We start from the raw sequence: 20,352 nt of genomic DNA on the forward strand, positions 1-20,352 counted from the left end.
TTTGTTAAGCGAAACATGAAAATGTATATTGTACGAAATTTAGATATTTACCAACATTTATATTTTTACTATATGATTTGTAAAAGTTGTGGTCAATATTTTACGAGTTTGAATCTAGGTGAGTTAATTTACTATTTACCAAACATAATATGTAATATAACTATTGTTGCCAGATATATATAATATTGCATTATCCTAAAAAAACGAATATCACACGTCGATTATTAGTTTTATGTATACCTGTGCTATACAAAGATATTCACTTATAGTGCCACGTCAGACAATATTTGTTGCTGCTTGCAACAAACACGATACACTTGATTAACCACGAAAATTCGATTTGTCTTTTTTGCAAATATCTCATCGATAAACTTTATAATATTGCGCATGATTGTTTTATATTTTGATCGATTTTTTTTGTTGTGCGAATTAGTGATGAAATAATTAAACAGTCTGTTGATGAGATAAATAACACTCGCGTGATTACGTCACCCGTTCAGCTATGTTTTGGGGAAATTGTAAAAATATGTAATCAATATTCTGATGTGATTTATATGTATATTCTATACATACATGTTAACAACTTTGAATACATGCTTTAGAGTGTTATCTACATTCAGTTTATGTCAGATTGTTTAAAGTATAAATTCCTACTTAAATGCAGTCATTCTTTGTTAATGCGTACAAGTCTATAAATACAGTTATGGCTACATACAAGTCTGTTATTTCCTGTTTGTGATCATTTAATATTTTTCAACATTGAATTAATACCGAGAAAAATCATTTTTCCTTAATAACGAAGACAATTAATTTACTCACGCCTATTGAACTATTTTGCCTGGGCAATCAACATAAGCAAATACCATTGACTCTTTCAAAAAAACAATAATTGGTCAGAGTAAAAATAGTACGAATTACGATCAAGATTATTCATACAGCCACTCGTTTTGTCGTCAGTCGAATTGTGTCCAGAAAGAAAATATTAAAAACAGTCCAATGTGGTAAATTTTGTCATTTAATTACATGTTTTCAAGTTGTTTATACAACCTACGTTTGATGAAAAAATGATTTTGAAATGTTTTCTTTTAAACTCTAAAAAGTTAAATTTTGTGGACAGATTTTGTGGATTTCTTCTACATGAACCACATAAATATGATATCTATTGATGTCTGAGAAACGAGTATAATCGTACAAACATTTGAAATAATTTTAATTGATATCGATGACCGAAAATATGGGGATTGAAAAGGAGCAAATAGGTGCGAGTCAGTTACGAATGCGGGGAGTTTATACTGCATTTCGATAAAAAAAAAAAAATAGCATCAGAAAAAGCAATATAACAATGTGCTATATTTTATGATAGTGCGTAGAAATGTGCAGAGTGCTTTCAATTCCGATCAGTCAGTGTTTTTCAAAAGTATAGACTTCACAAGAAATTGAATAAAGCTCATCGCGCAGATATGACATCGAGCGAAAAATGGGTTTATTTATATAACCAGCCAATGTCGAACAAACGATTCTGAAACTACTGCGTAACATGGGAATTGCTGGTCCTTGTATATCACCAAACAACAATGCTCACCGTATTCAATGATGAGTACTGTACTTTTGACTAACGCCTATCTCGTCGAACATACATTTATGCTATAATGTTGGTAAAATAAATATAATATATATTTCATGGGCATTTGAATTTGCGTAGAACAAATCCTTATCCTAAACGTATTGTAAAATTTCAGTAGTTTCAAAGATGAATCACAGTTGCCTGCAATTTTGATGATTGCTCGCTAACTTAAAAGCTGGCTTTCGAACTAGCAATTATCAGACTGCAAAGGACAAAGACCTGACGAGATATACAGCGTATAGTCTAAATAGGGCATTCGGTGGTAAAAATTATCCGTTGCGCCGTGGACGAAAAATTTTCAAATGTATTGCAAGATATAAATCCTCTGATCAAATAGATTTCGTCAGATGTCTGAGGACAGCGAACTCTTTAATTTACACGTTTTTTCATTTCATGTAATTAATTATTTAAACATGATTTTTCATTTCCATCCTACTTCTTTATTCTCCGTGTTAAATTTTTTTTTGAAAAAGTTACGTATTTGGCAATAAGGATTGATTGTTTGTTCAGTATTTTTCGAATTTCGAAACGCAAGCATGTGCCGAACGCGTTCGAACGTTCCGGCAGAATTATTTGAATGTGACTATCCTGAACATAGCATCGCAATCATGTAGCAGCAGCAACGTTCACGCGTCAACTGTCAACGGGTATACCTATAAGAAGCGCAAGACAACGGTGCTGGTAACCTATAAAATGCAAAAGAGAAAATTTTTATAATCGCGTTTACATTTATTTCCTATTGAATGAAGGTAGATTAGTGACATATTTCCTCACAAGAATCATTGAAAGATTAACCTCGTAATCTGTTTTCAGATGGGACGTTTAGCAGAGGTAATATGAATAGCATTTTCTAAAACAGTTTACCGATTGCTGGATTTACATAGCGACCTTCAACGTCACTGAAACTGTAAAGTGATTCTATTCCTTGAACATATTTCTGTATATAACGCTTCTTAGCGCTGCTGGGCATGAAAAGCGTTCAGTAAGCATTTATTTAAATTGGTCGATTTTCGTGGAAGTTTTCTCTCCGAAAGTTAATAAAACCTGCAGGCTAGAATGCAGGGCGAACTTGTTCTAACATTTCTCGCGTAACTGCGTGATTCGCTTACGATCTTACGAATTGCATGCAAATCAAGTCAGTGCCCTGGGAATAGGCACGATAAAAATAAATTCACGATTAATTCGAGTACGATGTGATAAAGCGTTGCATGGAATAAACTCGTATTGCACTTGTCGAGCAGATAGTTACCAGAAGTGAGTACACACACATGTGGTCAAAAGAAGACTGCCCGCGTAGACAGTTCATAGATTGTTAGATTTCGTGTGAAGAGTGATACTCTTTTGTAGTTACTCTTACATACGAGTAGAACCAGTGTTATTTTCCATAACCATTGTGTTGGGGAACAATATCGTTAATAGTTTAATATTTTCTACTTGCAGCTTGCCGGAGATGGGGAGTCTGGAGAAAAATCACGAACTTTTGTATTCCAGGACGAGGGTCATACTTTGGGAAATGCTCTTCGATCAATTATTGCTCAATAGTAAAAATTTTTCCGTCGCTAGTTTTATTCTTTGTTTCACTTTTTTCAGTATTGATATTATTTCAATTTCTTGTCCTAATTTACCCTTTATACATCTCTGTATTCATGAATGTTTATTATGAATATCGAGTCCAAAACGATTTAATTACAACGTATTCTAATCCATTTGTAGTCCAGATGTTCAATTCTGTGGTTATACGGTGCCCCATCCTGCAGAGACTAAGATGCACTTCAGGATACAGGCAAAGTCTGGTCGTGCCGTTGATATATTGAGGAAGGGTTTAGAAGATCTGGAGAAAGCCTGCGAACATACTGCCAAAGCTTTTGAAACCGCATGGCAGGCCTCCCGTTAAAATTCACATGAGTGACTTGTTTGGAGACAATTGTGAGATACAAGGGATGTTTGTATTATGAATCCTCTCTTATGACTTGGAGAAGTGAACCTGATTTGTCGTCAGTTTCAAATCAATTTTGTGTCTTTACTTAGAATAGATTGGCACAACAACAGAAAAGAAACTCAGATTAACTACAGAACGTGAATCTTGTATTTTATATCTTTGAATAAACAATAGAATTAAAAATATTCGGCGCTATTTAAATAACGTACCCCGTACATCTGTCTCAGCCTGCCGTAACGCAAGTTTGTGATTTCACTAGAAACGAAAATCGGGATTTCCCACATAGACTGATCTATACGCATTGTGATAATAGAACCCTCTGAAAGATTTCTTTTAGCAGTTTTATTTGATATATAGTCACCTAAAATCAGTTTATAACAGCGCAAACTTCTGTAGTAACTTGAACACTAATCAAAAATTATCGGCGGAGCGCAATTGTTATTTTTAAAATTCGTAGACAAATAATGCAACAAGATCAGGAAATTGAAACACTAGATTTTTGTCATATACTAACAGTGTAAAAGTCACTCATTGTAAAATGATAATGCATGATTTCATCAAGTCAAAATATACTCACTCTCTTGAAAAATATGAAACCTCTGCACTAATCACAGTTACTTCCTACTATAAAAATTCTGTCAAAAGATAAAAAATAATAGCCACTGGTACGACTGTTTTGAATAAACACAGGGAAAACTAAAGAAATGGGTATGCACCGAGTAATACTTTATTCACGGTTATACAGATTTTGTAGCATTTTATGTAATAAACGAAGCTTATTTATTGTGGAGCTTTTCCGCGCCCAAATCCTCCCCGGAATTCGAGATCACCAGTGCCAGCGCCAACATCAGCCTTTTTATCACCAGGTGCTGGCGGTCCGCCAGGACCTCGGCGATAACCGGCACGGTCTTCGGCTGGACGCGAACCTTCGCTCCTAGGGCCAGCAGCGGGCCTAGGCCTCGCGGTTTCAGGTCTGACTTGCCTCTTCAATGTCGCAGGAACAATTTCTGGAGGGAGATGGAGATAGGCTCGCAGGTATTCGATGCCCTCGTTCGTCAGGTACCAGTAGAAGTGTCTCCAAGCAAACTGCTCGTTGACAAAACCTCGTGACTTCAAGGACTGAAATCATAATCATACGATACATAATGGTATAATGACATAAGCATTGGTATTCTAAAAAAGTTATTTTGTATGAAGTCATAATAATAAAGAGCATTTTTTCACACGTCTCTGCGTCTTCCCATGTCGCTACATGCCACACTTTAGATATGCTAAATGTAGCAATTTCCTAATTTTTTTTTACCAGTTAAAAAAATATGAGTAATTTTCAGCAAATTAGCAAGAGACTTGAAAACACAAATGCATGCCAGTGTACGTGGTATGTTATAGAGCAAGTTAATGATGCACAGCTTTACAATGATATTTCTGTAAACAATGGAACTATCAAAATCAAATGTTTTGTTTTTCAGAGCAGGTACACTCCGAGAGTACGTATGCTACCTGGTTTCGGGAATTCTCACTCTTACAGGTATTCCAACCAAAAAATATGACTCAACTGATATACCATTTAATGATAATACATTTTTGATAAATCACGCTACTTCTCATGTCGTCAAATAGTCAACTTATTTTATCTTGACGTTTGTATTCGCACTACACAGTGAATCTGCCAATTGGTTGTGTGGATCAACACTGTCCGCCAGCAGAATAATTGACAAGGGGCCAGCGAAATTTCGTGACGTTTACTTCCATTACCTGCATAGCTTTGATAACCTGCAAATTGGGTATGGTCTCAAGTTCGGGATGCTTGGGTGCGTGATAATCCTTTTTAGCCACCATTACTCCCTCCTTGAAGAGGTACTCGTAAATGGCGACACGATTTTTCTTGGGCATCAACATTCTGTAAATCATCGAAAAGAGTATCTATTTCAATATCATAATTTATTGCAGCTCTAGGTTAGGTTGTATTGGGTTAGGTTAAGCCAAGTTGCAACATGTCACGATCAATTGGGTTTAAAACAAGAATTCGCTTGATGATTATATGCGTCAAGTTTGAAATTTTTTCTGTCAAAATAACAAGATAACACATTTTTCTCGAGCCATATGAGATTCAATTGGACGAATTAAATTTGAATATCCACGCGACAATTGCGTGGCGAATACAAGATACATCCGACATGGACATTCTTCAACACAGCTCACAACACTAGATTCACGTAAATTATATCGCATCTGACTGCGTGAAATTACGACTACGAGGTTTTTATGGCTCGTGGGTAAACTAATAATATATTAAGACTATGATTGCACGTTAAATATTGCGGATGCACGAGATATCTGTGGATTTGTTAGAAAATCAGACGTACTTCGGTACTTCGTGTCGGACTTGTCACCGGAAAAAGAAGGCCACCATTCGCGCGTTCTTTACCGTGAATCATCGCTCGCTATATCGAGAGTTCGGATTTCTGCCACATGCAGCGCTGTGATATCGAAAGTGTTACGTCCGCGGCTCTAGTCCAAAGAGAAACCTTCTCTCTGTCTAGTCTCCATGGTCCGCGGGTTCGCCACTGGCTCGCCGTAGTAACGTCATTAGATCGTGTAGAATAATATCTAGCTGCGCATAATTCAAATATGCCACACAATGATGGCGTTGATGATGGGTAATGAAAAGGCTATATTCGTGATGCAATGCATTTACCCTGCCTATGATAACTGTTATTACTACTTTGTTCATCATTCAACTGTCGCAGAACGGCAGCGTTATTAGCCGACCCGTTAACTGAAGGATATATCTTCAGTCAACGGCTGACCATCGAAGGGCCTGGCCGGTTGAGTCTGGAATCGGCAGGAGAGATAAATTGTGTATTTCTTGTATGAAATGTGAAAGCTAAAGTCATTATACATCATATCATATCATCATACATCATACATCATACATCGTACATCATACATCATCATACACAGTATCAAAGTTCGAAACCATAGTTTGGATGTCGGACGTTCAGAAAGTGACGTCACCAATTCAAAATCAGCTAGCCGAATTCCTCAGTCGGGAAACAACCGCGCAGTAGAGCGGACGCATGAGAGTCGCGCTCCGCAAATTTCGAGTACCGGGTTCTCAACCTCACGGATCCCGCGCTTCGGGTCCGCTACGTATTTCGAGTACCGGGTTCTCAACCTCCCGGATCCCGCGCTTCGGGTCCGCTACGCGGTGAAACTCGACTTCCAGGATAAGCGCTCCGTGGTTCCTGATTCACGTTTACAATAAATTATTTCAATTCGTTTTTCGCGCAAGCCCATATTCAGTAGCTGTCAGTCCGCTAATAAAATTTCTCGACTTCCAGGATAAGCGCTCCGTGGTTCCTGGTTCACGTTTACAATAAATTATTTCAATTCGTTTTTCGCGCAACCCCAAATTCGGTAGCTGTCAGTCCGCTAATAAAATTTCTCGACTTCCAGGATAAGCGCTCCGTGGTTCCTGGTTCACGTTTACAATAAATTATTTCAATTCGTTTTTCGCGCAACCCCAAATTCGGTAGCTGTCAGTCCGCTAATAAAATTTCTCGACTTCCAGGATAAGCGCTCCGTGGTTCCTGGTTCACGTTTACAATAAATTATTTCAATTCGTTTTTCGCGCAACCCCAAATTCGGTAGCTGTCAGTCCGCTAATAAAATTTCTCGACTTCCAGGATAAGCGCTCCGTGGTTCCTGGTTCACGTTTACAATAAATTATTTCAATTCGTTTTTCGCGCAACCCCAAATTCGGTAGCTGTCAGTCCGCTAATAAAATTTCTCGACTTCCAGGATAAGCGCTCCGTGGTTCCTGGTTCACGTTTACAATAAATTATTTCAATTCGTTTTTCGCGCAAACCCAAATTCGGTAGCTGTCAGTCCGCTAATAAAATTTCTCAACTTCCAGGATAAGCGCTCCGTGGTTCCTGGTTCACGTTTACAATAAATTATTTCAATTCGTTTTTCGCGCAACCCCAAATTTGGTAGCTGTCAGTCCGCTAATAAAATTTCTCGACTTCCAGGATAAGCGCTCCGTGGTTCCTGGTTCACGTTTACAATAAATTATTTCAATTCGTTTTTCGCGCAACCCCAAATTCGGTAGCTCTCAGTCCGCTAATAAAATTTCTCGACTTCCAGGATAAGCGCTCCGTGGTTCCTGGTTCACGTTTACAATAAATTATTTCAATTCGTTTTTCGCGCAACCCCAAATTCGGTAGCTGTCAGTCCGCTAATAAAATTTCTCGACTTCCAGGATAAGCGCTCCGTGGTTCCTGGTTCACGTTTACAATAAATTATTTCAATTCGTTTTTCGCGCAACCCCAAATTCGGTAGCTGTCAGTCCGCTAATAAAATTTCTCGACTTCCAGGATAAGCGCTCCGTGGTTCCTGGTTCACGTTTACAATAAATTATTTCAATTCGTTTTTCGCGCAACCCCAAATTCGGTAGCTCTCAGTCCGCTAATAAAATTTCTCGACTTCCAGGATAAGCGCTCCGTGGTTCCTGGTTCACGTCTACAATAAATTATTTCAATTCGTTTTTCGCGCAAACCCAAATTCGGTAGCTGTCAGTCCGCTAATAAAATTTCTCGACTTCCAGGATAAGCGCTCCGTGGTTCCTGGTTCACGTTTACAATAAATTATTTCAATTCGTTTTTCGCGCAACCCCAAATTCGGTAGCTGTCAGTCCGGTAATAAAATTTCTCGACTTCCAGGATAAGCGCTCCGTGGTTCCTGGTTCACGTTTACAATAAATTATTTCAATTCGTTTTTCGCGCAACCCCAAATTCGGTAGCTGTCAGTCCGGTAATAAAATTTCTCGACTTCCAGGATAAGCGCTCCGTGGTTCCTGGTTCACATTTACAATAAATTATTTCAATTCGTTTTTCGCGCAACCCCAAATTCGGTAGCTGTCAGTCCGCTAATAAAATTTCTCGACTTCCAGGATAAGCGCTCCGTGGTTCCTGGTTCACGTTTACAATAAATTATTTCAATTCGTTTTTCGCGCAACCCCAAATTCGGTAGCTGTCGGTCCGCTAATAAAATTTCTCGACTTCCAGGATAAGCGCTCCGTGGTTCCTGGTTCACGTTTACAATAAATTATTTCAATTCGTTTTTCGCGCAACCCCAAATTCGGTAGCTGTCAGTCCTATTCAAGGTATAACCTGAGGTGGTTATCGGTGGTTGTTCGAGGTGGTTGAAGGTGGTCTGAGGTGGATGAGGAAAAGGACGAGGAGGACGAGGATTTGTGCTGGGTGAGTAAAACACTTTTATAATATTTCATGGCAATTGTAATTATATTTCATCTGAAATATTACAAACTTGTCACATTTACAATAAATTATTTCAATTCATCTTTCGTGCAAGCACATATTCAGTAGCTATGAATAATCTTATACAATTTATTATATTATTAATTAATTAATTAATATTCCTATAATATTTAATGGCAATTGTAATTATATTTCATCTGAAATATTACAAACTTGTCACGTTTACAATAAATTACTTCAATTCATCTTTCGTGCAAGCACATATTCAGTAGCTATGAATAATCTTATACAATTTATTATATTATTAATTAATTAATTAATATTCCTATAATATTTAATGGCAATTGTAATTATATTTCATCTGAAATATTACAAACTTGTCACGTTTACAATAAATTATTTCAATTCATTTTTCGTGCAAGCACATATTCAGTGGCTATGAATAATCTTGTACAATCTATTATATTATTAATTAATTCATTAATTACATTAATCCTTACACAATATTTTTGATGTGTTCCTATACTAAAAATATTCATTACTATTCCAGGTATTACCCGAGGTGGTCGGAGGTGGACGAGGAGGAGGACGAGCTGGACGAGGAGGAGGACCAGGTGGCCGAGGAGGAGGAGGACCAGGTGGACGAGGAGGAGGCGGGGTGGGTCGTGGGAGAGGACCTCTCCTCTCCTCAGAGGAGGAGAGGGGGAGGGGCAGGGAAGGGGGAGAGGTGGGCGGGGAGGGGGAAGGGAAGGGAAGGGAAGGGAAGGGACGGGACGGGAAGAGGAGGGGTGGGCCGGGGGGAGGGGAAGGGGAGGGGGGGGTGGAGGGCGGGAGGGAGGGAGGGAGGGAGGGCGGGAGGGAGGGAGGGCGGGCGGGAGGGAGGGAGGGTGGGGGGAGAGGAGGACGGATGTCGATGCGAGCCCATTAGAGTTAATAGAGCAGTACACCCCCCCCCCCCCCCCCCCCCCCCCGCGCCCTCCCGCCCTCCCTCCCGCCCTCCCGCCCTCCCGCCCTCCCTCCCGCCCGCCCACCCTCCCCCCCACCCCGGCCCTCCCCTCCCCCCGGCCCTCCCCTCCCCTCCCCTCCCCTCCCCTCCCCTTCCCTTCCCTTCCCTTCCCTTCCCTTCCCTTCCCTTCCCCCTCCCCGCCCACCTCTTCCCCTTCCCTGCCCCTCCACCGCCCCTCCTCTGAGGAGAGGAGAGGTCCTCTCCCACGACCCACCCCGCCTCCTCCTCGTCCACCTGGTCCTCCTCCTCGTCCAGCTCGTCCTCCTCCACGTCCACCTCCGACCACCTCGGGTAATACCTGGAATAGTAATGAATATTTTTAGTATAGGAACACATCAAAAATATTGTGTAAGGATTAATGTAATTAATGAATTATTTAATAATATAATAAATTGTACAAGATTATTCATAGCCACTGAATATGTGCTTGCACGAAAAATGAATTGAAATAATTTATTGTAAACGTGACAAGTTTGTAATATTTCAGATGAAATATAATTACAATTGCCATTAAATATTATAGGAATATTAATTAATTAATTAATAATATAATACATTGTATAAGATTATTCATAGCTACTGAATATGTGCTTGCACGAAAGATGAATTGAAGTAATTTATTGTAAACGTGACAAGTTTGTAATATTTCAGATAAAATATAATTACAATTGCCATTAAATATTATAGGAATATTAATTAATTAATTAATAATATAATAAATTGTATAAGATTATTCATAGCTACTGAATATGTGCTTGCACGAAAGATGAATTGAAATAATTTATTGTAAATGTGACAAGTTTGTAATATTTCAGATGAAATATAATTACAATTGCCATGAAATATTATAAAAGTGTTTTACTCACCCAGCACAAATCCTCGTCCTCCTCGTCCTTTTCCTCATCCACCTCAGACCACCTTCAACCACCTCGAACAACCACCGATAACCACCTCAGGTTATACCTTGAATAGGACTGACAGCTACCGAATTTGGGGTTGCGCGAAAAACGAATTGAAATAATTTATTGTAAACGTGAACCAGGAACCACGGAGCGCTTATCCTGGAAGTCGAGAAATTTTATTAGCGGACCGACAGCTACCGAATTTGGGGTTGCGCGAAAAACGAATTGAAATAATTTATTGTAAACATGAACCAGGAACCACGGAGCGCTTATCCTGGAATTCGAGAAATTTTATTAGCGGACTGACAGCTACCGAATTTGGGTTTGCGCGAAAAACGAATTGAAATAATTTATTGTAAACGTGAACCAGGAACCACGGAGCGCTTATCCTGGAAGTCGAGAAATTTTATTACCGGACTGACAGCTACCGAATTTGGGGTTGCGCGAAAAACGAATTGAAATAATTTATTGTAAACGTGAACCAGGAACCACGGAGCGCTCATCCTGGAAGTCGAGAAATTTTATTAGCGGACTGACAGCTACTGAATATAGGCTTGCGCGAAAAACGAATTGAAATAATTTATTGTAAACGTGAACCAGGAACCACGGAGCGCTTATCCTGGAAGTCGAGAAATTTTATTAGCGGACTGACAGCTACTGAATATGGGCTTGCGCGAAAAACGAATTGAAATAATTTATTGTAAACGTGAACCAGGAACCACGGAGCGCTTATCCTGGAAGTCGAGAAATTTTATTAGCGGACTGACAGCTACTGAATATGGGCTTGCGCGAAAAACGAATTGAAATAATTTATTGTAAACGTGAACCAGGAACCACGGAGCGCTTATCCTGGAAGTCGAGAAATTTTATTAGCGGACTGACAGCTACCGAATTTGGGTTTGCGCGAAAAACGAATTGAAATAATTTATTGTAAACGTGAACCAGGAACCACGGAGCGCTTATCCTGGAAGTCGAGAAATTTTATCAGCGGACTGACAGCTACCAAATTTGGGGTTGCGCGAAAAACGAATTGAAATAATTTATTGTGAACGTGAACCAGGAACCACGGAGCGCTTATCCTGCAAGTCGAGAAATTTTATTAGCGGACTGACAGCTACCGAATTTGGGGTTGCGCGAAAAACGAATTGAAATAATTTATTGTAAACGTGAACCAGGAACCACGGAGCGCTTATCCTGGAAGTCGAGAAATTTTATTACCGGACTGACAGCTACCGAATTTGGGGTTGCGCGAAAAACGAATTGAAATAATTTATTGTAAACGTGAACCAGGAACCACGGAGCGCTTATCCTGGAAGTCGAGAAATTTTATTAGCGGACTGACAGCTACCGAATTTGGGTTTGCGCGAAAAACGAATTGAAATAATTTATTGTAAACGTGAACCAGGAACCACGGAGCGCTTATCCTGGAAGTCGAGAAATTTTATTAGCGGACTGACAGCTACTGAATATGGGCTTGCGCGAAAAACGAATTGAAATAATTTATTGTAAACGTGAACCAGGAACCACGGAGCGCTTATCCTGGAAGTCGAGAAATTTTATTAGCGGACTGACAGCTACTGAATATGGGCTTGCGCGAAAAACGAATTGAAATAATTTATTGTAAACGTGAACCAGGAACCACGGAGCGCTTATCCTGGAAGTCGAGAAATTTTATTAGCGGACTGACAGCTACTGAATATGGGCTTGCGCGAAAAACGAATTGAAATAATTTATTGTAAACGTGAACCAGGAACCACGGAGCGCTTATCCTGGAAGTCGAGAAATTTTATTAGCGGACTGACAGCTACCGAATTTGGGTTTGCGCGAAAAACGAATTGAAATAATTTATTGTAAACGTGAACCAGGAACCACGGAGCGCTTATCCTGGAAGTCGAGAAATTTTATCAGCGGACTGACAGCTACCGAATTTGGGGTTGCGCGAAAAACGAATTGAAATAATTTATTGTAAACGTGAACCAGGAACCACGGAGCGCTTATCCTGGAAGTCGAGAAATTTTATTAGCGGACTGACAGCTACTGAATATAGGCTTGCGCGAAAAACGAATTGAAATAATTTATTGTAGACGTGAACCAGGAACCACGGAGCGCTTATCCTGGAAGTCGAGAAATTTTATTAGCGGACTGACAGCTACCGAATTTGGGTTTGCGCGAAAAACGAATTGAAATAATTTATTGTAAACGTGAACCAGGAACCACGGAGCGCTTATCCTGGAAGTCGAGAAATTTTATTAGCGGACTGACAGCTACCAAATTTGGGGTTGCGCGAAAAACGAATTGAAATAATTTATTGTAAACGTGAACCAGGAACCACGGAGCGCTTATCCTGGAAGTCGAGAAATTTTATTAGCGGACTGACAGCTACCGAATTTGGGGTTGCGCGAAAAACGAATTGAAATAATTTATTGTAAACGTGAACCAGGAACCACGGAGCGCTTATCCTGGAAGTCGAGAAATTTTATTAGCGGACTGACAGCTACTGAATATGGGCTTGCGCGAAAAACGAATTGAAATAATTTATTGTAAACGTGAATCAGGAACCACGGAGCGCTTATCCTGGAAGTCGAGTTTCACCGCGTAGCGGACCCGAAGCGCGGGATCCGGGAGGTTGAGAACCCGGTACTCGAAATACGTAGCGGACCCGAAGCGCGGGATCCGTGAGGTTGAGAACCCGGTACTCGAAATTTGCGGAGCGCGACTCTCATGCGTCCGCTCTACTGCGCGGTTGTTTCCCGACTGAGGAATTCGGCTAGCTGATTTTGAAATGGTGACGTCACTTTCTGAACGTCCGACATCCAAACTATGGTTTCGAACTTTGATACTGTGTATGATGATGTATGATGTACGATGTATGATGTATGATGTATGATGATATGATATGATGTATAATGACTTTAGCTTTCACATTTCATACAAGAAATACACAATTTATCTCTCCTGCCGATTCCAGACTCAACCGGCCAGGCCCTTCGATGGTCAGCCGTTGACTGAAGATATATCCTTCAGTTAACGGGTCGGCTAATAACGCTGCCGTTCTGCGACAGTTGGATGATGAAAAATTTCGCTCGTATTTTCAAATGTGTGTTAAAATACACTCGAAGTGTTAAGAAGCGTCGTTCTTTCTCTCCCTATCACCTTTCTAGGTCTTTAAACCACTACGCAGCGTTAAATACCGTCTCATATACGAAGCATCCATTTCATCTCGTTCAAAATTAGCGCATCCGTGATGTATTACAGTTACTCTGAATTTTTTTCCATCCGAATGCTTTTCGAAAAACAATTCTGCTCCTCCACTCAACGCAGATACTTCACTTGCGACCAGCTAAAACAACGTTTCGATTCTATGCCTATGAAAATTCAAGATCGAGAGAGCAAATGAAAAGTTGTTGGAATAATTATGAATACTAATGTTATGGAATACATCGAGCGCGCGTCGAATAGAATCCCATTTCGAAATGAATAATTCTTCTCTTTTCATATCATAGCTAATCTAGTAATATAGGTAAATAGGATGGTTGGAGGTGTTCGGAAATGGTAGGAGGTGGTCGGCGCTGGCAGAAGGTGATAGGGGATGGTCGAAAGTGGCCATTGATGGCGGGAGGTGGCTGGGGGAGGTAGGAGGGGTTCGAAAACGGTAGGACATTTCAAAAGTTAAAGTCGACGATGATCCGGTGCATAATTTTATCGTTACAGATTTTCTTTTCCCATGAGGCATAGAGTATTCAACAACGATAATGCAGTCCTTAAAATTCATCATTCATCTCTGTCTGGAAAGCTAATTCGCAAGGCGTGGTATTCTATTCTATTTGCATTATTAGAAAAATACCCGTACTCTACATACACTGTTTCTAATCTTTTGCTACATTTGGCTTAATCCCCATGCTTCCACAGCACGAATAGTCGGAAATGTTTTTGATTATCTATAATAAAATAAAAGAAGTAACAAAGCTTAAATTTATTGTTAAAGCTCTAATGAATACATCAAACTGCGGTCGAATCAATTCATTTATTATTAGCACATGACCTCTGTATATTTGATAAATTATTCCTAAATACATTGAAACATATGTATTTATAATGAAATATCATGCAATGGGCTGTGTAAACTATAAACTATAATTTCTATCGAATAGCTGCTTTTGTGTCAACAGGGCTTTGAGACTCAGTTCAGTTCGTCCTCCTCCTCGTCCACCTTCGACCACCTCCAACAATCACCAACCACCTCGAACAACCACCGATAACCACCTCAGGTTGTACCTGGAATAGCAATAAATATTTTCAGTATAAGAACACATCAAAAACATTACGTAAGGATTCATATAATTAATTAATTAATTAATAATATAATCAATTTTATTAGCGCATTTGAAGCTGCTGAACATGTGCTTGCGCGAAAAATGAATTGAAATAATTTATTGTAAACGTGACAAGTTTGTAATATTTCAGATGAAATATAATTACAATTGCCAGCAAATATCATAAAAATGTTTTACTGACCGAGCACAAATCCTCGTCCTTCGCGTCCACCGTGTTCTCCTCGTCTTCCTCGTCCTCCTCCTCGTGCACTTCCGACCACTTCCAACCACCGCCAACTACCTCCAACAACCACCGCTAACCACCTCGGATCATTCCTGGAATAGTAATAAATATTTTAAGTATCAGAACACATCAAAAATATTATGTGAGGATTAATATAATTGATTAATTAATTAATTGATAATATACTAAATTTCATTAGCGCATTTATAGTTACTGAATTTGTGCTTGCGCGAAAAATGAATTGAAATAATTAACTGTAAACATGAAACAGGAACCACGGAGCACTTGTCCTGGAAGTTAAGCTTCACCAGGTAGTGAATCTAGAGAGCAGATACTGTGAAGCGCTTGTCCGTAAAGTCGAGTTCCCGCTGGTAGTGGACCTGGAGTGCAGAAACAACGGAGTACTTGTCCTGGAAGTCTAGTTTCACCAGGTAGCGGACCTGGAGCGCAGGAACCACGAAGCGCTTGTCCTGGAATTTAAGTTTCACCAGGTAGTGGACCCGGAGCGCAGAAACTACGGAGCGCTTGTCCCTGAAATCGAGTTGCACCAAGAAGCAGACCCGGAGCGCAGGCTCCAAGAGGTTGAGAACCCGGTATTCGAAATTAACGGAGCGCGATTCTCATCCGTCCGCTCTACTGCGCGGTTGTTTCCAGACTGAGGAATTCGGCTAGCTGATTTTCGTCTATATAGATTGATGACGTCAAGAGAAAAAAAAATTTTAGTGACGTCACTTTCTGAACATCCGAACACCCAAACTTTGGTTTCGAACTTTAATACTATGTATGATGATGTATGATGTGATGTATGATGTATGATGTCTGATGATATGATATGATGTGTAATGATTTTACTTTTCAGATTTTTTATAAGATATACGCACTTTATCCTTCCTGCCTTTTCCAGACTCAAGCGGCTAGCCCCTTCGATAGTCAGCCGTTGAATAAACATATATTCTTCAGTTAAAGGGTCAAGTAATAACGCTGCCGTTTTGCGACAGTTGGATGATAAAAAATTTTGCTCGTACTTTACAAATGTGTGTTAAAATACACTTGAAGTGTTAAGAAACTTCGTTCCTGCTCTCCCTATCACCTCATTAGGTCTTTAAATCACTACACTACGTTAAATACTCTCTCATATACGGAGCATCCATGTTATCTCGATCAAAATTAGCGCATCCGTTATGTATTGCAGTTCGAACAATTTTCGAGCAACAATTCTGCTTCTCTACCCAACGTAGATACTTCACTTGCGACTAGCTAAAACAGCGTTTCGATTCTATGCCTACGAAAATTCAAGATCGAGAGAGCATATGAAAAGTTTTCGGAATAATTATGAATATTAATGTTATGGAATACATCGAGCGCGTGTCGAATAGAATCCCATTTTAAAATGAATAATTCTTCTTGTATCATATTATAGCCGTATTATTGTAGATAATCTAATTTGTCTCCTGGAAAATTATGAAATTTGTAGTATGCATCACGCAATAATGGTAAATGGATCATATAGGTATAGTAATATCGTATGTGGACCGCGTATACTTTTTGGTCTCTGCATCATTATTAAATATGATCTATTATTATTTATGATCTATGTATTCATTCTTCTCTCGGGCACCTATATTTTAATTGAATTACTGTTTTGCTACGAATTTTGGAAGAGATTTATTCTCATTATTAATTTCTTGTATCGCCGACAAGTCGGGAAGCACACACAGGCTAAGTACTGGCTTGGGCTTACCTTTGCGAAGACTGTGTTACTCGGAAGGTGAATGCAGCCAGCATCATGTCGAAATCGGTAACTCTCTGATGTTCTGCAATAAGTTCTCAACTCTACCATAGAGATCATAGAGATCAGTGACTCTACCATTGGAAAATCGCAGGGAGCGCAAGCGCACGATGATTTCCGGTTGTCACACTAAAGCCCACTAAGGCAACTGTCTTTATATTCCGTAGTCAACGTAGAAGGTGTTTAGTGGTGTTTAGAGGTGGTTGGCGGTGATAGGAGGAGGTCGAGGAGAACGCGGACGACGAGGGCGACGGGGGGGGGGGGGGGTCGACGGGGGTGGACAAGGAGGACGAAGATGGTTGGTGGTGGTTGGAGTGGTCGGAAATGGTAGGAGGTGGTAGGCGCTGGTAGAAGGTGGTCGCTGATGGTCGGAGGTGGTAGGGAGAGGTAGGTGTTCGGAAATGGTAGGAGGTGGTCAGAGCTGGTAGGAAGTTGCAGGAGGTGGTTGGCGGCTGTAGGCGTTGGCAGGTGGTGGCGGGGGGTGGAAGGAGTCGGACGGAGATTGTACGAGGTGTTTGAAGGGGGTAGGAGATGGTAGGTGCTGTTTGGAGGTGGTCGGAGGTGGTTGACGGTGGTTGGTGATGCTCGGAGGTAGTTGGGGGTGGTTGGTAATGCTCGGAGGTAGTTGGGGGTGGTTGGTAATGCTCGGATGTAGTTGGGGGTAGTTGGCGGTGGACGCGGTCACGCTTTTTCTCACGTGGGTGATCGAGCTGATCGACATTTCTTGCAGTTGACAAGTAGTTTTACGTACTCACTTTGTACCAACTCAATCTCAAGCTTTCATACCGACACTACTTTGGCTGGTACGAATGTCGGTGCAAGCTCGTTGGGTAGAGTCGATAGAGCAGAACCCTCTTACGCTCCCAGGCCCACCTGTGCCCACTTGCCTGCCGAAAACTGGTCACAAAAATTTACCCAGGAGTATGTCTTTATGTTCTTCAAACAACGTACTACATTTTCCAATGATTAATTTATACCGTGTCTTCATTCGGCTGCAATATTTGCAATTTATTAAAGAAATTTTGTATTGTTTTCGACATAATTTTACAAGTAAACTGCTATTATCTTTAATAGTAGTACGAGAAAATACTTTTATGATCCACGGCATCACGAATCGTATGTATTTAGCAGGTGTTCTCACTTTTCATAGAGCGCAATTCAATATTGTTGTACAATAATTCTTGGATGCGACAGCACCTTGTCTTATGAACAGGATTTTTCTTTCAAATATTAGGCACGTGAAATACGAAAATGCCGATCTGATACAGATTTATTAAAAAATACAGTAGTTTCAATTAATTTCACTTGATTCTTAAGATATTATTATAATAAATTAATATCCTAAGCCCGCACCCTTCGTTGTGGCTCATTTTCCACTTCGTATTCAATTTCCACTCTCGGCCTTTTCTTGCTCTTTTTCCCAGGTTTTGATGATTTCGATGGTTTAGTGTTTTTGGTGAATTTCTTACTAGTGGAAGGTACGCCATCCTAAAATAAGCATAATTATCATATAACTATCAGAAAATTGACCCAGTTTTGACTTTATGAACTCAAGTAGGTCAGACAATCCGAAAATTAGTTTACCAAGATGAAAAAAGATAAAAACATGTATACCTCGATATCTGATGCATCTGATTCAAAACTGTCGGAAAGTTGCACCTCCTCTCTGCGTCCAGAATCGCTATCTTCATTCTGGAATATAATTTATTGACTTACTTAAACAACTGTGTTATGAACGTAAAATCAAAAACATGATTTATTATTTAATTCAATTTTCAAACTTATGATCGATTTTCACCTGAGAAGCTTCGTGTACATCAATGTCATCATCATCGTCGTCATCGTCGTCATCACTGTCAGCGACAACGAATTCTTGATTATTTTCCTCAGCTTCCAATTCCATTTCAACCTCCTTTTCAATTTCTTCTTCTTTTTCCTGTTCATGAGATTATTATAAGAATAATTAAAGTCTATATGAGAAATGAAGTGGTGACAGATCTTGCGAGTCTCTAAGCAGTATGACATGTCACTTTCTGAGAATTTTAAGTTTTCATTTGACCCAATATGAGAAATACTGGACAACTTGTTCACACTGACCTCTTCTTCACTTTCGGCCTCGCTTTCTCCTTCAACCTCAACTTCTTCAACAGCTTTCTCAAAAACTTTTTGAGGAAAGTTGTAGATGTCGTTATACTAGAAAGACAAGAACAGTAAAAGCAACGGCCCCATAATTATTTGAAAATACAATTTCAGAGTTAAATAATATAGAAAACACATAATTTGAAGATTTCATTTACCATTCCTTGTTTCAATCTCTCCATAAGCTGTTTCTCAATCGCTGTATCTAACTTTGCTGCAATGAGAGCTTTTTCTTCTCTACGTCTTTCTCTTCTCTCTATTTTTCTTTGCAGGGGTACAAGCTTCTTTTGCCTCCTCAGCCTCAGTTTTCTCATTCTAATAAGATACTGAGTGATTTTGACAAACCTCTGCTTACATTTAGCCTTAATAAATCCAGGCCAATAGATTAGGTTTTCGTTGATCTGATATATTGCTTTTTCAAAGTTTCTGGACAATTTGACTTTCTCCCACATATTGGTAGGAAATGCAACCCTGTAGAAGCAATAAAAACAACCATTAGTATTGCGATAGAATATTTACTAAGAAAAATTTAAACACTATGCTTACCTCTCCGCTGTTCTCATATACAAATAAATTATCCCATTTTCTTCTCGTACAGTCGCGTACTGGCTATTTGCAAGCGGGCAAGATGCACGGCTACAAAGCCCAGTCAGGTTGTATTCATTTCTACAAAACCTCTGACTTTTCGTGCTGAAAATTAACAATGTCGTCAATTACTAAGGATAAATGTTGATTCGTTCCAACTAGGTATTCGTTGATTCCACTTACTTGACTTTGAAGGAACAGAACGATTTGTTTATAATACTCCAGACAACCTAAAACATATTTTAGGTTAGTTTTGTTTCCATTTGAGAAACATCGTCTGACAGATTTAACCGTGTATCTTTACTCACGTCGTCGTGTTGCATTTTAGCTGAACTGCAATATCAAACGATCTATAATAATTAAATTTAACACTTGCGAAATGGCACATTAAATGCCGAACACAGCACGTGGGCTCCAGCGTACTTCTGAAAGAAAAGTTTTACAGGTTACCCGAGAGCCTCGAAAGCTTATGGCAGCATTGTTTCCATCTACCGCCGGCTAAGGCAACGACTATGGAGCGTTGGGACGA

The 20,352-nt window shown here is 39.8% G+C and overlaps 3 protein-coding genes across 4 annotated transcripts; 1 reads left to right on the plus strand and 2 right to left on the minus strand.

Moving 5' to 3' along the window:
- Window positions 1-2,184: 2,184 nt before the first annotated feature.
- Window positions 2,185-3,748, plus strand: LOC107216559 (probable DNA-directed RNA polymerases I and III subunit RPAC2). 2 transcript variants are annotated; one of them, XM_015653788.2, is made up of 4 exons: window positions 2,185-2,305; window positions 2,438-2,455; window positions 3,065-3,165; window positions 3,338-3,748. In XM_015653788.2, exons 2-4 carry the CDS (start codon window positions 2,438-2,440, stop codon window positions 3,516-3,518), a joined length of 300 nt encoding a protein of 99 aa, XP_015509274.1. In that variant the 5' UTR covers window positions 2,185-2,305; the 3' UTR covers window positions 3,519-3,748. The 2 variants fall into 2 exon arrangements, with proteins under 2 accessions (XP_015509274.1, XP_046599791.1); XM_046743835.1 differs by having other exon boundaries at window positions 2,253-2,373.
- Window positions 3,749-4,272: 524 nt separating this feature from the next.
- On the minus strand, window positions 4,273-6,085 carry LOC107216558 (40S ribosomal protein S10). The gene is made up of 3 exons (XM_015653787.2): window positions 5,930-6,085; window positions 5,319-5,463; window positions 4,273-4,682 (listed from the first exon to the last, which is right to left on the minus strand). The coding sequence occupies exons 2-3, from the start codon at window positions 5,460-5,462 to the stop codon at window positions 4,344-4,346; spliced, it is 483 nt and encodes a 160-aa protein (XP_015509273.1). The 5' UTR covers window position 5,463; window positions 5,930-6,085; the 3' UTR covers window positions 4,273-4,343.
- Window positions 6,086-18,343: 12,258 nt separating this feature from the next.
- On the minus strand, window positions 18,344-20,279 carry LOC107217972 (protein MAK16 homolog A). Its single transcript, XM_015655697.2, has 8 exons — window positions 20,132-20,279; window positions 20,007-20,053; window positions 19,785-19,928; window positions 19,397-19,709; window positions 19,197-19,292; window positions 18,898-19,035; window positions 18,714-18,791; window positions 18,344-18,587 (listed from the first exon to the last, which is right to left on the minus strand). Exons 1-8 carry the CDS (start codon window positions 20,144-20,146, stop codon window positions 18,441-18,443), a joined length of 978 nt encoding a protein of 325 aa, XP_015511183.1. The 5' UTR covers window positions 20,147-20,279; the 3' UTR covers window positions 18,344-18,440.
- Between the last annotated feature and the right edge of the window lie 73 nt (window positions 20,280-20,352).

Source organism: Neodiprion lecontei, chromosome 6, assembly GCF_021901455.1.
Source record: "Neodiprion lecontei isolate iyNeoLeco1 chromosome 6, iyNeoLeco1.1, whole genome shotgun sequence".
In the NCBI taxonomy this organism is placed as follows: Eukaryota; Metazoa; Arthropoda; class Insecta; order Hymenoptera; family Diprionidae; genus Neodiprion; species Neodiprion lecontei.